The sequence below is a fragment of the Rhipicephalus microplus genome, chromosome 4, assembly GCF_043290135.1.
Source record: "Rhipicephalus microplus isolate Deutch F79 chromosome 4, USDA_Rmic, whole genome shotgun sequence".
NCBI lineage: Eukaryota > Metazoa > Arthropoda > Arachnida > Ixodida > Ixodidae > Rhipicephalus > Rhipicephalus microplus.
Genome location: NC_134703.1, coordinates 26,153,825 through 26,170,830, shown reverse-complemented (window position 1 = coordinate 26,170,830; position 17,006 = coordinate 26,153,825). Strand labels below are relative to the sequence as shown.

Genomic DNA, 17,006 nt, shown 5'->3' with positions numbered 1-17,006 from the left:
AATAAAGCGGAATGTCCAAGCTACGTGGAAAAATCGCAAGCGAAAAGAACGACGGAGAGGTCAACCAGACACACGTTTGGTTTGCTACTTTGAAAATCGAAAACAAAGACATGGATCGGGGAATACATGGACGGTGTCACTTTGTCCAGAAGTGACTGCAATCAACTACAGTCACTGGCTGTAGGATAAAATTCAGCTGCAGTTATCGCGTCTGAGTTTTTGAGTAATGCGTTGTCATGATCCAGAACCTCGGTCGCCGTCAACAATTTTTCGACGCAGGTGATTTAACGTGGTGTGGTGTGTAACGTGGTGTGTGATTTAACTGCAAGAGACACTCCGGCGAAGCGATCACAATCGCTTCGCCGGAGTGTGAATTGCCGTGCGTGTTTGGCGAGTAGCATATACCGACATCTCCAACACTTAATTAAATCATTTAATACTGCTGATCAGTTTCCCCTTAACCTTTACATTCACTCTCTGCTTGCTTTATTACGTTGTGTCCATTAGCACCGCAGCGTGAAGCAGTTGCTCGCGAAGACGAAGATCCATACATGCTCGCATCTCGGCAGACGACGCAGCTATAGATAAGGATCAATTGGCATGCGCAGATTTGCAAAGCAATACTGTACTGCTCTAAAGCACTACTGTACTGCCCTGATTGCGCCTGATTCTGCGCCTGATTCTGCGCCTGATTGAAGATACGATATTCAGCTAGAGCTTTAGTTTATGTATTTCTGGTGGAAATACTAGTATACTATGTGCAAATCAAGTAAGGTACTCGATTTATGACCCAGTCCGGTATACCAAACCGTTCGAGTACTCACTTTAGGCACCTTGTTCTTTCTCGCCGACATGTTTTTGAGGCAAGTCTGGGCTGAGTAGTGACCCACGGCGCTGAAGTCAGCGTAGAATTCTAAATCCATCTTCCAGATCCTGAAAAATACACAAAGGAACAATCAGAACTCGTATTTCTAGATGATCTGCACTACATAGCTTTTACAACGAATTCTTTATTTAAAGAGTATTGCATCTTGCAGGCCCTTGTATACTTTAATTGTAATTGATGAGCAAGATGCAAATGCGCATAGATTGTGTTAGCATTTTCATATTCCAGAGCAACATACCTTCGCTGTAAAATAAGAGCGTTTACGAAGTTGTTGGGTGACGGTACAATTCCATCGGCCAAAGAGACGCACCAAAAAGTACAATTCATGGTTTTAAGTATCATTCTGCTTCAAAAACAGCTGTCCTCAGAAAAGGGTTATTCATCATTGCCGCAGCAGAACGTGGCATGTTTCAAGCCATATTCGTGTATATTTTCCACAGCTGGAGGTGCCCTGGCAACAACGCGAGCTGTATTCGATAAAGGGGAATAGGACGGTAGATATGAACAAGTGCTCGGATGTGAACGCATGAAGTTCATGGCCAAATACCATTGGAACAAGGCGATGCAACACTGAATTTCTCTCCTGTTCTCTTCGAAAGCGGTACGCATACATGGGCTAATTGTGCTGGCGTGTTATTTGCTAAAGAATAACGCTTAGAACAATCTCACGCATGCCGAAAGATAAGATTCCACCTATAGCGTACATCGCACATAACCCTAATCGGCTCGGGTCATGAATGAATGAAGAGAGAAGTCAGGACAGCGCAGAATTTTCTCTGCAGAAGACTCCCTGCATGCATCAAGTAGCGAAAGAGGTTCAGGGCGCTAAGCTAACAACACGGTTGGTTCATAATAAAACGCACGTCATTGACAGGTGTACGTTAATACGAAGAGTGAGAGAGAGAGAGAAAGAGAGAGAGAGAGAGAGAGAGAGAGAGAGAGAGAGAGAGAGAGAGAGAGAGAGAGAGAGAGAGAGAGAGAGAGAGATGTGGTGCTCACATGAAGAGCCATATTACTCCGCATGCTTACGTCACAGTAATACCAATTCGTAGTTACGCACAACAGCCAGCGGTCTCGGCACGAGGCAGTGAAGGAACCCACCTCCAGCAAATACATTCTTTTGAGTGTGTCCCGTGCACGATGCGCGCTTGAGCTGTGAGAACTGTGTAGCCGATGTCTCGGACACCGATGTGCCGATTGGGAGTCGGCTAAACCTGGCTTCTAAAAACAGCCGCCGCAGCGGAGTTGACTCGAACCTCGCGAAGAATAAGGGGCGACAGGGAGAGGAGGCGCCACATAAGCGCGCGAAAGGGCAGCACGCGATGACGACCAAGAAGGGTCTGACTCAACTTTTTTGTCTTTCTTTTGTTCCTACTGCGTCTCTCTCCCTCTCTTTTCTCACTCGAGCACTTGCGCCTTGCTTTCTAAGTTCTCAAGGAGAACAGCTCAGCTGTCCCTTGAGCACCGATGAAATCGACTGTTCCCGACCTTCGAGGCAAAAACTGTTCCCTCGCGTTTGCTGCTTCTGATGTGTCCCAGCACTGGATGTGTCAAAACTGTACGTTCTCGACATAGAATACCGAAAGGGCGGAGACATACGCTTCTTACTTGGCATGCTGGTTAGTAGGTACACGACCGAGGAACAAAGACCGCTCAAGACGTTTCGTTTTTTTTTTCAACAGTGTTGCGATTGAGTTAGGTAAAAAATAAAAAAAAAATCTGTGATGATGGCGTGAAACTCAGTTGCTTGAGTGCGTTCTTTGTCCGATAAATGAGAAGTTTCATTCCTTTGGACCGGTGATGGGAATGCTATATGCATTTGGGTGGCATCAACAACCTTGGTTTTCTTAATATCCTCAACATCGTTTGAGCCATTGCTTTTTTTGTTATTTTTCTCATTTTATCGATTTTTTTTCTGCGTACACGCAAATAAATCGCACCTGTTACAATATAAATAAATAAATAAAACGTAAGCGCCCATCCGCGGTGGCCTAGTGGCTTAGGTACTCGGCCGCTGACCCGCAGGTCACGGGATCAAAACGCAGCCGCTGCGGCGGCTGCGTTTTCGATGGAGGCAAAAATGCTGTAGGCCCATGTGCTTAGATTTGGGTGCACGTTAAAGAACCTCAGCTGGTCGAAATTTGCGGAGTCCTCAACTACGGCGTCTCTCATAATATGATGGTGGTTTTGGGGACGTTAAACGCCACATATAAATCAAATCATAAAAAAATGTAACTTCAAGAGAGCGCCGAGTCCTTACATCTTCCTGGTCTGCATTGTCTTGTGAGTGCATTATGCATTGGAACATGCCGAAAACTGTCTGCTGTGCTTGGGTTTGATTTCCTTTCAGTAGCGTGAGACGCGCGAAACGCGTTCCGCCACGCCCACGGCGGCGGCATCACATGGTGTAACTGCATATGGCGAACTGTATATATATACTCGATGCGGTTTCCACGTAAGGCGAGCGTACAAACTATATGTGTCCGTATATTTAACTATGTGCTACACCGTTTTCTCAAGGAGCAGGAAACAGAGAAAAAAACTCATATAGGGATGCGACCTTACAGTATTAAACGACCTTTATGCGAGGGCATTGAATGTTACGGCATCATATGTGTACTTAACTGTCTTTGCTTTAGACCTTATGCTTCGATTTTTCATTTGTCGCTGTGTCGTCGTCAGTTCTTATGCGTGCTCACACCTTATGTAATACCACAACAGGGGCCTTTCAAGGTTTTTTTTTTTTGCGCGCGTCTATTTCGCTCTTCGCTTTCTTTCCAATCTTTCTTCCCCATTTCCCCTTCCCCTAGTGCAGGGTAGCAAACCGGATGCTCCATTTTCTGGTTAACCTCCCTGCTTGTCCCTAATTTTATTCTCTCTCTCTCTTCAAGTCTCAATCACTGGTGGAGGTGGTGGTGATGATGCTGTCAGGGATAGTGATAGAACTGTTGAAATCAAGCCAGTGTTTGTACTGCCAACGCCAGACATTTTCGATGAAGCGCCACAGGACGCAAGGGACCTTGATGTTCAAGCTTGTGCTCCATATAGGGAGGTCGCATGGGGGCGCGCGCCTCGCAGGGACAGACCGTATGCCTAAACCTAACCAGCACTCGTCTTCGTTGGCACGCGCATGTTACTACAGCCTCCCTAGCCGCAGGCGTGTAAGCGTGGGCTCGTTAAGTGGACTGCTTACTCATGCACAAGAGCGCCGCTAAAACAGCTCGGCGCAGCACTGCCATGGCCTCGAACCAAGCGCCATAGCGGCGGCGGCCAAATTTACTCCGCGGGTGAGAGAGAGAGAGCGCGGGTGTCAACGCCGGCGAGGAGGCATTATTCTGCACAGTGTACGCTTTTATTTGCATCCACCAGCACAACGACACCAGCGGTTGGTGTCTCTTTTTTCTCTCACTCTCTCTTTCTGCATATTACTTGTTTCGTTTTCTTTTGAAGGGCCACATTGCCTGCTGAAGAAGTTCTGACGATACCAAGTCCTAACTAGAATTCCTGCTGTACAATTTTACATTAGCTGTGCTTTTCGTGATTGATTGATTGATTTGTGGGGTTTAACGTCCCAAAACCACCATTTGATTATGAGAGACGCCGTAGTGGAGGGCTCCGGAAAATTTGACCACCTGGGGTTCTTTAACGTGCACCCAAATCTGAGTACACGGGCCTACAACATTTCCGCCTCCATCGGAAATGCAGCCGCCACAGCCGGGAATCGAACCCGCGACCTGCGGTGCTTTTCGTGAAACAAGTTAACATCTGAAGTCATCGCGAGAGACGCCATAGTTGAGGACTATATAAATCTTGACCATCTGGCGTTCTCTAACGCGTCCTGACAACGCGCAGTATACACGACCGTCTAGCATTTCACCTGCGTGTGAATGTGACCACCGCGGCTGGAATCGAACCCATGACCTTCGGGTCAGCAGCTGAGAACCGTAACCGCTACACCACCACAAAGGAGTCTTCCTAAAACAGATGCTTTAGCAAATATATACGATTCAGCCGTGGAGGTTGAGTAGACTGACAATACGTCTTCTTCCTCCATGGCCCAAAGCGTCCTGTAGTTTACAACAACAACAACAACAACAACAACAACAACAACAACAACAACAACAACAACAACAACAACAACAACAACAACAACAACAACAACAACAACAACAACAAAAGTATGTCATCGATGCAAGTACACACGTTCAAAGGTGCATCCGATCAATTCGGCTCGGCCTGAAAGTCGTCGGTTTCACCCCAGTCACGGCGGTCGCATTTCGATGAAAGAGAAGCGCGACAGGTCTTCGTACTTTGATATAGGAGCACGTTGAAGGATCTGAACTTGTCGAAATTTCCGAAGCTCTAACCAAATATGGTCTGGCATAAATTTTAGCCACCGCTCAACTGCGAGCAACGGTAATTGCTTCCAAATCAATTTCCGCCGTCACGTTCTACCAATGTCTAAGTACCAAGAGTAACCAAACGAAAAGTTATTACGTGCGCCTCATTAACCTTACGCGTGTAGAGGCGCCGGGTATTGGTATGATACTTACTTTCATTCGCTTATAAGAAAAAATATATAGGTTACCAAGTATGGACTTCAACTATCCCATTGAAATAATGTCACCATTATTGCAATCAGTGTCTCTATACTACCATCACAGCTATACGACATATATTTATCAGCGCTTTTGCACATGTGCATTCCCATTCTGTTTTTTGATCCTTAACCCCCCCCCCCCCCCCCTCATTGCGTGTGTAGTCCAACCTTCTGAGCTATAAACTTGGTGGCAAGTGTTTAGCTCTGACGTATATTCCCAGTAGGCCCAAATGTCGACACAACGTTGCCATGTCATTGAGAAAGTTGATTTAACGTTGTGGTAACAGTGCGTGCTTCCATGGATTTTGGCCTGACTTTCCTTCAAACATTCTGCGCTCTAAAACCAGGTTTTCCTTGCTAAGTATACGGCATTACGCAACGGAATCTTTAATTTCCTTCGGAACTAAAAGCTGTTCAAGGTCAAGCTAGTGAAAAAAAATCCAAATAATCGTATACATTAGCATACAGCTTTGCGATACCCGCAGTTACAACTTTGCCAGGTAGATCTATAATATGCGATCGTCAGTGCTAACTACACTTTGTTCCCAGACGGTATACGAAGCGAAGTGCGAGAATTTGCCAGTATTGGCTCTCACATTGCTCATTTATGTGTATTTAGACGCCGTTTCGAGCCGGGTGCTTCATTGTCACAGCCTCCTGTCATTGTCGCGTGCTCGTAAGAGAATCATTCGCTCCTCTCTCTGCCGTCGCTTCCCGCCGAGTGTCTCGGCTCGCGGTTGCGTCACCTTACACCGACACCCAGACCCCCCTCCGCGAGGTATCATCCAACGAGATGTCATGCGGCAAGCGAGAGAGCAAACGAGGGCGGCCAGGTGGCGCACAAACACAAAGCCAAGAAGTTCAAGAGCGTGCGTCCTTCGCAGAGGGCGTCGTCTCTGCAGAGAGACAAGAAGGCAGCGCTATTTCCAAGCTCCCCGACGTCTGTTAATGTTTTGCGCCTCCGAGATGGGAGAAGAGAGCGCAACGACACGGAATGGAGGCGCCACTTGCACGAATTAGGTGACCCGAACAGCTCGCGAACTGTTCTGAGAGAGAGAGAGAGAGAGAGAGATAAAGATGCAAGGAAAGGCAGGGAGGTTAACCAGACGCACATCCGGTTTGCTACCCTGCACTGGGGAAGGGATAAAGGGAAGAAAAGAGGTTGCAGAAAGATGAGAAGGTACACACAATCACGAGCACACTGTTCTGAGAAGAGCGCGTATAGCTATAGGCGTCATGTATATAGAGCGCATGTGTATAGATTCGCACTCGTAAGGTACGACGAAAGATGATGCGTTGGCTAACAATTACGTTGTTGAGCGACATGCACAGTCACGTGATGTCAGTTGTGTCAATCGAGCGATGTCCTCGCGGCATACTGGTCGTAAAGGTATATGTACTATGTATGCATGCAGGGTGTTTCACCTAAAAAGCGCTAAGCAATAAAAATTGAAAATAAGCGCTACGCGTACCCAAATGTAGCGCGGTATTGTTCTTAGCTGTATGTAGCGCCTCAGAATATTTTCGGACCCCCCAAGCACAGTACTTAACAAAAATTGCTTGGCGAATTTTCGAACATTGCCTCGAGAGGAAAAAAAAAAATCAATGCAAAGCTTGTAGCCCTTATCCAGAAATAACAAAAGTTTCAATTTACGGTGTGATAACGACGCTGGTTAATTCTTTGTCCAGGGTTTGTTTAGAGTGCGTGAAATTCAAAAAAATAAAACAACATTTGATCGCCACATAACGCGCGGCGCTATTAGTGACCTCTGATATATACAAGTTGAACGAATTAGCAAAGGCTTCTCACGTACGAAGGTCGCTTGAACAGGCTATCGGTCACTACGATGGACGTTAAGCGATGGTTGGATGGTAGTGTTGAAAAAAATAGGAAAGAAAGAAGGAGACGTAGACAATAAACTTTGACGAAAAAACGGCCGCCAGGTGCAATGCAAGACGAGACCAGAGATAGCATTCTGCACCCAGCTGTTTGTGCGCAGCATGTTTGTACGCCTTGGTGTGTTGACGATCTGATCTTTTCATCCTTTTTTTACCTTTCATTGTCTGTTCTCAAAGCTTTCTACCACAAACAGACAGACGAACAAACGGACAGACATACACGCAAAGAATTTCGTTTCTGTTTATTTATTTACCAAACATTTGATGTGTTTCACATATAGCGACATTATTATTCAGAGGTAGCACACTGTGAAAGCTAACGGTACATTTTTATCGGTGAAGTCCCTCACTTCGTGGGTCGCATGTACCGTATCGTCGTAGTCGTCGTAGTCGTAGTAGCCAGTTGCATTGCATTGCATGTCCATAAAAACGGTGTCGCAGCATATCCACGGAGTAAAGGATGAGTGGGCTGAAGCGTCCATTCGTTCACTTCACCCCACTCGTCACCATTCTCCTCGTAGATATTGTGCGATTTTTTTTATAATGTAGCTGTTCCTAAAAGTGGCTCCAATCAGTGGGTTCTTGCGTGCGAATCACTGTGCTGCATTCAGGCGTTATGGTTCTAGACTGTGCCGACAGATGTCAACGCTTTCTTCAGGAACGTCAGGCCACGAGAAAGTTTATTGTATGCTATATAAAGCTTCTTGCTGGTTCACGCCTTCCTATTTGTTATCCACGTGTCGATGCCATATGTAATATAAAAACGATGGCGCCGCGAGTCATTCGATGACAGTCGTGTCCACCAGTACACCGCCCGTGGAGTTTAATTCTATATTACAGATAACATATTGGAAGATTTCGAGTTCTGAATGCAGCCGACTCACAAATGGTCACATTGCAAGAGTTAGGGCAACTAGCTGCGGAATCAGTGCTAACATACAAGTGTCCTTAAATGCAAAGTTCAACGAATAGCATTATATATTCTCCAGACTCTACCACCGTTGTACCGGGATGTTGTATTCATGGCATTCTTCTTAAATGCATCAAATAGAAAGAAGAAGATTACTACTCGAGTCGTGGCACATACAGAGGTCAGCCGAGGACATCAACCGCTCTCTCGGAGCCCTTCCCCCAGTGTATACACATGTACTGCGCTCCACTGCAAAACGAGAGAGAGAGAGAGAAAGGGGGGGGGGCCTCATTATCTGCCTCGCGAGTGCTTTGAAGACGCCGCTGCAACGTAGTCCAGCAGTCAACCCTGAGGAACGAACCAAGTCAGTTTCGAAGCGTCGGATTTCTTCAAAAACGTTTGGTTGGAGTCTAAATCATCTCCCAGTTTCGTACCCAACCCTGCAGACAGACTTCTGTCGAATGTTTACGTTCAAATCAAATAGAAATTGCGGTTGCCTCGCTAAATAATCGCGTTCCAGTCGCTGCACCATTTGATGCGGGTCGAAGCGTCATTGCTACTGAATGCCCGTGATTGCGAGTCGCATGTCTTCGAGTGTGAGTGAGAAAGGAACGATTGAATAATCTGCGTGTATACCGCATTTCGCATCACATGCTCGCAAGGGGCGCAGCGGTCGCTTCAACAATGGTTGTACGCTTTGGCCGAACATCTGTCACGCATTCTTAGTCCCCGCAGAATGAAGCTATCTGTTGCACCGGCTGTTTTGGATGCAAGGCCGTTTTTATTAGTTACACGAAGCGAAGATTCCACGAAGATTGGGTGTAGTTACAACTCTGTGCCGTTGCTGCGACTGGCTCTATACTGAAGCAGCATGGCCGGCACCCAAGAGCATTCGACTTCGACTGGGACAAGATTAGTCGCATCGACTGGGAGGCAGCTGTTGGAATGTTTCCACCGCGGCAGACTTTTGCACTCATCGGAATGCTTTGTGCGCATTAGAAGAGCTGCGCTGCTGGCAAATGACGAGAGCCTGTTGCAGCTGCCTCATCAGAAGACACTCTTTTTCAACCACGCGAAACCCACCGCATAGCAGCGAGTGTACAGATGTACGCGACCGTGAAAGCAGAGACACTGAGACAGGTGTACTACACCAAGTGGCGGGCGAGGCAGCCGTCACCCGCTGTTAACAATCTGCAAGCAATGCAAGTCTCCCCGAGGAAACACGCACACACATTTAACATGTGGTATCACTGTATCAACTCAGTGTATCTTTGTAAGCGCCACGGCTTTGAAGCTGAAAAATTGAGACAAAACGAAGGGATCTTCCTGCTGAAGGATGACCAGTGACCGAAGATGACTGAGCGAAGATATGAGCAAGGAAGGTTTTGGGTGCGGAGCTCTGCAATTCGGCGTCACGAGAGTGTTTCCGTTGGCGTGTGTGATGTACGAAACACAATTTCCTGGCAGGAAATGCAAGCGCTACAGACGCTCGAAGATGTGCAGTGAAGAGGGTCGGTTCATCTAGCATTCGTTTCCACTATACAGTGGGACTATGTTAAATGACCCTACTAACGTATTATAAGCCTGCAATAAAACGATGTCGGCGCATTACGCCTAAATCTCATAGACAAGCCACATTTTTCCGTCTACGTCGCGATTAACCTTAACGGTTGCTATCACCAGAAAAAAACGTGTTTTAAGAACACGTTTTTTCTCGGAGCTTCTCGGAGCTTCTAAGAGAGCGTTCACAATCGGCGCTTCTCGCGTTAACTAATTTCTAGAAGACAAATGGGTGAATGCAACGGACACTGTCGTTAGCTAAAAGCTGATGAATGTGTACATAAAGGTCACTAATGTTCACCTGATAGAGATAAGGTGTTAACATGGATTCCGACCAAACGCACGGTTTCCATGACACACTACCTGCGGCAGCAGGAAACTGTGATCGGTTGTCATAAACACCTGTCAAGAGCGTATACCGCAATTACCGACTACGCATATCGTGTTTACACCCACGGAAACAAGTTCGTGCCTGGCTCCGAAAGGAAAACGAACAATGGACACGGTCTGGAGAAGAAAGCCTAGAGGGTCATGGCAGCGCCTTTCCACCCATGTGTCTCGATCAATCACGCGTGGCGCTCTTCAATCACAGATATCGGATGGTCGATGACTTCGCCCTTTTTCGGGTCGCACCGTGAACGCGCTCCGCCTCCTCCATCGTGGCAGCCGCACTGTTTGAACAGCCGCATGGGTGTAGATCGTCGCCGTGGGCAGACGAGACTGAGTGCGTGTTGGAAAAAAGGCCGCCGTCACGTCGTTTGTTTGCGGTTGCGGCCGATGTCGACTGCTGTCGCCCATTCGTAGGCGGCGATTCCCGGCGGCGAGCGCGACAGCTGTGCCATTGGTGCATGCGCGCAGACTAAACAGCCACAACCTCCTTGTCTCGTTGAATCATTTGCCCCCCCCCCTCCTTTTATACTTTATCTCCGGAACGATGACCCTTTCTTAGCTTTCGCGCGGTGCGGTGCACGACAGCTGGCCACACGTCACTGTTGAACGCAGCATCCCACTACAAGGCGACCGCGCGTGATTTATATCATCATCATCATCATCAGCCTGACTACGTCCACTGCAGGACAAAGGCCTCTCCCATGTTCCGCCAGTTAACCCGGTCCTGTGCTTGCTGCTGCCAATTTATAACCGCAAACTTCTTAATCTCGTCTGCCCAGCTAACCTTCTGTCTCCCCCTAACCCGCTTCCCTTCTCTGGGAATCCAGTCAGTTACCCTTAATGACTAGCGGTTATCCTGTCTACGCGCTACATGCCCGGCCCATGTCCATTTCCTCTTCTTTATTTCAACTATGATATCCCTAACCCCCGTTCGTCCCCTAATCCACTCTGCTCTCTTCTTGTCTCTTAAGGTTACACCTACCATTTTTCTTTCCATTGCTCGCTGCGTCGTCCTCAATTTAAGCTGAACCCTCTTTGTAAGTGTCCAGGTTTCTGCTCCGTAGCTAAGTACCGGCACGATACAGCTGTTATATAGCTTCCTCTTGAAGGATAGTGGCAATCTACCTGTCTCTCAAATTATGACAGGTGATTTATATGAGCGGCCTTTAATTAATCTATAGCGTGGTCCTTCATGTTGCATCCGTTTACTCACTATTTCCAAGTTGAGACGTCCGTTCAGCAACTCGAATCTGATTCTGTTCTGCGGCGTCTATGTCATGCTCGCGGCGCGAGTGCGTTTGTGTGTGTGAGAGAGAGAGAGATGTTGAGGAAAGGAAAAGACGCAACTTCTGCAGCGCGGAATTGTTTGTGAGACAGAGCTACTGGTGGAGCAACATAATACCCTTCGGCATTTATGGGCGTACGTCGTCACAGCAGCGGGCCACAGATTATTATGTACAGCGAAGCCTCGCACGACTCGGACTGCGAGATTCCGTCGCCTGCGTCGACAGAGAGTCCGGGCCGATCCTGAAGACAGTGCAGTTTGGAGCATTTATTTGCCCGCTGTCAGCACTTATCAATGGCCATAGTGCTAGTCGTAATGGGCTATCCGCTGTTATTGCCTTCATTCAATGCATTCAAGATGTCTTCATTTTTTTCATTACGTATAATTACAATGATTGTCAACCAAAAGAAAGCCAGAAATATGCGTCAGAACCACGTGACTGAAGCACGTGTCTGCCCTTTTCAAGCAATGCCTGGAGGCGACAACTGTAGGATATGAACCAAGGATTGATTTGCATTGCTCAATCTTATCAAGGACGTCACACTGGTGTAACCTATCACTGGCCAACGTGTATTCCCAGCGTGCACTGGAACCTTCTATTAGTTATCTTATTAGAAAAACAAAGCAATGTCTACGTGCTGAATAGAATTGTGGTACCTTAGCCGTATTAGTGTCACCGATGTTGAACATGCAAATTAACAGCCTGGAGGGGCCGTCTGTGGCTCAATATGTCATTTATTGGCGTTGAGCCGAACAGCGAGTTTGATAACTATCCGCTGACGCTGCCACAGCGCGATAACGCTGGCATGCCGCACATTACGCAATCGTTAAACAACCGCAGGCGATCGGAATTGTCGCAGGCCGTTCATTACAGCTGATGCCATAGGGCCTTTTTCTTCACTCGGACTTTGTACCATATGAATCATTCAAGTGAATTGACACGCTGAAATGGCACGGCTTATGTATACCGTCTATGCATAGCACGGTACAGCCTTTTTTGTCATCATTCGCAGCAGAGGACACAAGCCTCTCACTTACGAAACGAACGGTGCTTCCCGCGCGTTCAGTTTTTTGTATGGCTTAACACCTAACTGCAATTCAAACATAACTGCAATTTTTGTATGACTAAACGGCCTCAGATGTCATTATTACTCAACTGAGGCACGTTTTGAAGTTCGCGGAAAAATCTCGTTACATACGGCAGTTGAGCGGTATTGACAACATTAGCATGACTACTCAATGCCTCGTAATGGCCTCGTAATGGCCGCGTTAATGTCACTTAATCGTTTTAGCTTTAGTTCAAGACACGGCGATCCCGTAAGCGAGGCAATTTTCACATCAGTTCTACTTTAACATATAAGTTATAACAAAATAAGCATACCAAAAGATGCGAAAATTCACAGCACACGTGCACGTGTTCTTAGGTGCTCACCGAGTGTTCCTGAAGATTTATATTGTAAGTGAAGCCTCATCAAAGCGCGCAATCATGCGCTGGCAAAAAGGGAGGGAGCAGTATAGAGAAATCCTTGAAGTAAGCGCGTAATCTGAATGGAAGTGAAAGCAAGAAAGAAAGGAAACAAGAAAGAAAGGAAACAAGAAAGAAAGGAAACAACAAAAAAAAAGGAAACAAGAAAGAAAGTAAGCAAGAAAGAAGGAAGGTAGAAAGAAGGAAAGAAATGAAGAGAGAAGAAAAGAAAGGAAGAAAGAATTAAAGGAAGAAGGAATGAAAGGAAGAAAGAACGAATGAAATGAAGAAAGAATGAAAGGAAGAAAGAATGAAAGAAAGGAAGAACGAATGAAAGAAAGAATGAAATAATGAAAGAAAGAAAGACAGAGAGACAGAGAAAGGCAAAGAAAGAAAGAAAGATAAAGAAAGGCAAAGAAAGCAACAAACACAGAGAAAGAAAGGCAAAGAAAGAATCAAAGACAGAGAAAGACAGAGAATGAAAGGCAAAAAAAGAAAGAAAATAAAGAAAGAAAGAAATGCGCGCGCGAGGACGCTAATGGCAGTGTGGGCAAAGAAAGCCTTAAGAGCGCGCATTGCGTAGCCCTGCCCTGCAAGCGGCTGAGGCGAAGCTTCTAGACAAAACACAGCCGGGTTGTTTGGGTGACGGCAGCAAGAGAGCGACCGCTTGCACTATATAGTGTACCGTACACGCTTGCTTCATCTAAACCGTGCAGCGATGTGGAATCTCCACTCTCCGTCAGCCAATCGGGTGACTGCGTTCACATGGTTTGGTCTAACCGGGTAAACTATGTAGGCCTCCTTTTTACCAATGACGATAGCTGCACACGCCGCAGCTACTACGTCGGCGCAGTCACCAGAAGTTCTGCGCTGTGAATTGCACCGCTAGTCGGGGTACCTAATCGAATGACTCAAGCTCCCCTACACTGCACGGAATTACTGAGACATCGCGCTGCGGTGGGTGGCGCGTGTATGCACGAGCTCGTTCTGCCGCGTGGACCGCACTGATACGTCATCAGATTCAGCTGTAGAGCAATATAATATTACAAAGAAAACAACGTAGAAGCTATAGGCGAGTGGGACTGATACTTGTTTGCGTCGCGCCTGGAATTGCCACAAACATTGCTGACAGTCAATGAAATGTTGGCTTTATAGAAGCCGCGGTGCCGTACACGTCCACTCTCGGGCGTCCAATGATGACGTATATATATATATATATATATATATATATATATATATATATATATATATAAGTTCGCCGCGCAAGTCTCAGTGTGACGCATTGTGCATGACGTTGTATGACAATTCGCTATAGCCTTAGGCCGAACGAAACAATCGTACAAAGTACTACAGACCTCTGTTAGGTGTAACATTTTCACTGCTATATGCTTAAGAACAGTTTTTGTTGTACTGGCAAGTGTAGCCGATTTGTCTTTATTATGGCATGTATGTAGTTATATTATTTTGTTAACTGTTGCCAGACTGCACAATGGAGCCGAGGCCTTTGTCCGGCACCCCTGCCTTTAGCCCCGGCTTCCTCCTTTGTACGAAAGGAAATAAACTTCACCTTTCTCGGGCAGGTGGTTCATACAGCTGCAAAAAATATGCAGAGATACGAACCGTGGAAGTCGTTCGCTAACTTACTGCGCATACTCCGTGGAAAAGTACGAAGCAGTTGTTGGCATGATTGTTAAAATATTGCCGTCGCAACCGGAACTAGTGATTCTAAAGTGCCGGCTGCTAGTTCTAAGCGCCAGCTGCTAGTTGATAGGTGAACTACAGTTTATAAACTGATATTCATCAGCAGCGCTTTGCAATCGATCAATAGTGAACCACCGTTGTTTTTACTACGTCACTCGCACGCATACTACATTGAAGCCATTCCAGAAGCCGTTCGAGCTGATTCGAGACCCGTGAGTTTATCATCATCATCATCATCATCATCATCATCATCATCATCAGCATCATCATCAGCCTCACTACATCCACTGCAGGACAAAGGCCTCTCCCATGTTCCGCCAGCTAACCCGGTCCTGTGCTTGCTGCTACCAATTTATACCCGCAAACTTCTTAATCTCATCTGCCCACCTAACCTTCTGTCTCTCCCTAACCCACTTCCCTTCTCTGGGAATCTAGTTAGTTACCCTTAATGACCAGCGGTTATCATCTCTACGCGCTACATGCCCGGCCCATGTCCATTTCATCTTCTTCATTTCAACTATGATATCCTTAACCCCCGCTTGTCCCCTAATCCACTCTGCTCTCTTCTTGTCTCTTAAGGTTACACCTACCATTTTTCTTTCCATTGCTCGCTGCGTCGTCCTCAATTTAAGCTGAACCCTCTTTGTAAGTCTCCAGGTTTCTGCTCCGTAGCTAAGTACCGGCAAGTTACAGCAGTTATATACCTTCCTCTTGAGGGATAGTGGCAATCTACCTGTCATAATTTGAGAGTGCTTGCCGAATGTGCTCCACCCCATTCTTATTCTTCTAGTTACTTCAATCTCGTGGTTCGGCTCAGCGGTTATTACCTGCCCTAAGTAGACATAGTCTTTTGCAACTTCAAGTGCACTGCTACCTATCTCGAAGCGCTGCTCTTTTCCGAGGTTGTTGTACATTACTTTCGTTTTCGTGAGTTTATAATTCGCGCTAAAGCCGACGATGCATTAGTCAGGCCAGTCAAGTACGAAGAAGGGCTCTGAGGGGGGAAAAAGACGTCAGGACATCTCTCTTTGGCCCCAGGGCCGCCTCCGCCCCAGGGGGTCGCTGACAAGCGCCGGCACGCATTCGCAGCGCCCGCGCAGATGAGCGCGTCTCCCACGCGCCGCTGCAGCGCGGTCCTCTACACGCCGGGACAGCTGCTGTCAAAACCGAGGACGACTCGCCCGCTGGTTCGGCGCTATTCCGGAGCACTCGATTCGCGCCCGCAGAAGTTGCGGCACATGGCATCAAGGTTCGCGCGACCTTGCCCGAAGGCTACAAAAACGCGCAAAAGATGTAAACAAGCGAACGAGCAAACCACGTCAATGCGGGCCATGGGACGCCGCGTCGACGACTCGAGTTGCCTTCCGCGGGTAGCGGCAGGTATACAGTTCAAGAAAGCTTTGCTAGCGAGCTCTACTTCTCAAAAAAAAAAAAAGCCCCACTTACCCCCGTATTCACAAACGCTCCTCGACTCGACTTTCATCCTTCACTTGACAGAGCTGAGCACTGGGCCACCACTAAATTGAAAATGACGCTGCGCTACTCAAGAATCGCAGCAGATTCTGGTTGATATGCAGTGACTTGTCGTGCCTAGAGACGGCGTTTCAATCTGCTTTCTCAAGTGAAGGTGAAGCGTTCAGTGAAGGGACGTTCTAGAATACGGGGGTTAGACCGCTACGACTAAGTTCAACACCAGACTCATGAAACTTTCTCAGTTTCTGCGCATACGAAAGCAAATGGAGGAAGAGGAGGAGGGTCAGACAGTATACTCAAACAGCACTCAAACAGTACTTTTTTTGAACGCCTATCAATATTGCCCATCATGCGCTGCGAAATCATCCCCAACCGGGTTACATTAAGGTGAGGTTCTCCAGCAACGTTGGTTTGGTCGATACACGCTGATTGATTGATATGTGGGGTTTAACGTCCCAAAACCACCATTTGATTATGAGAGACGCCGTAGTGGAGGGCTCCGGAAATTTCGACCACCTGGGGTTCTTTAACGTGCACCCAAATCTGAGCACACGGGCCTACAACATTTCCGCCTTCATCGGAAATGCAGCCGCCGCAGCCGGGATACGAACCCGCAACCTCCGGGTCAGCAGCCGAGTACCTTAGCCACTAGACCACCGCGGCGGGGCGTATATATATACGGTGCTCGACCGCTGAAGATCTCCAGCTCTTCCAAATTTTCGAAGCTTTAGAAATAGCACTACAAGAAATTTATTATTATTATTATTATTATTATTATTATTATTATTATTATTATTATTATTATTATTATTATTATTATTATTATTATTATTATTA

General features: G+C 46.9%; 1 protein-coding gene across 3 annotated transcripts in view; it reads right to left on the bottom strand.

Moving 5' to 3' along the window:
- LOC119171764 (ETS transcription factor pointed) overlaps window positions 1-17,006 on the bottom strand; it is a 198,151-nt gene that overhangs the window by 169,011 nt on the left and 12,134 nt on the right. For all 3 annotated transcript variants that reach the window (XM_037422593.2, XM_037422594.2, XM_037422595.2), the window contains exon 2: window positions 825-933. In XM_037422593.2, the coding sequence (XP_037278490.1) occupies window positions 825-923 (99 nt within the window). In that variant the 5' untranslated portion in view covers window positions 924-933. The remainder of the gene's footprint in view (window positions 1-824; window positions 934-17,006) is intronic.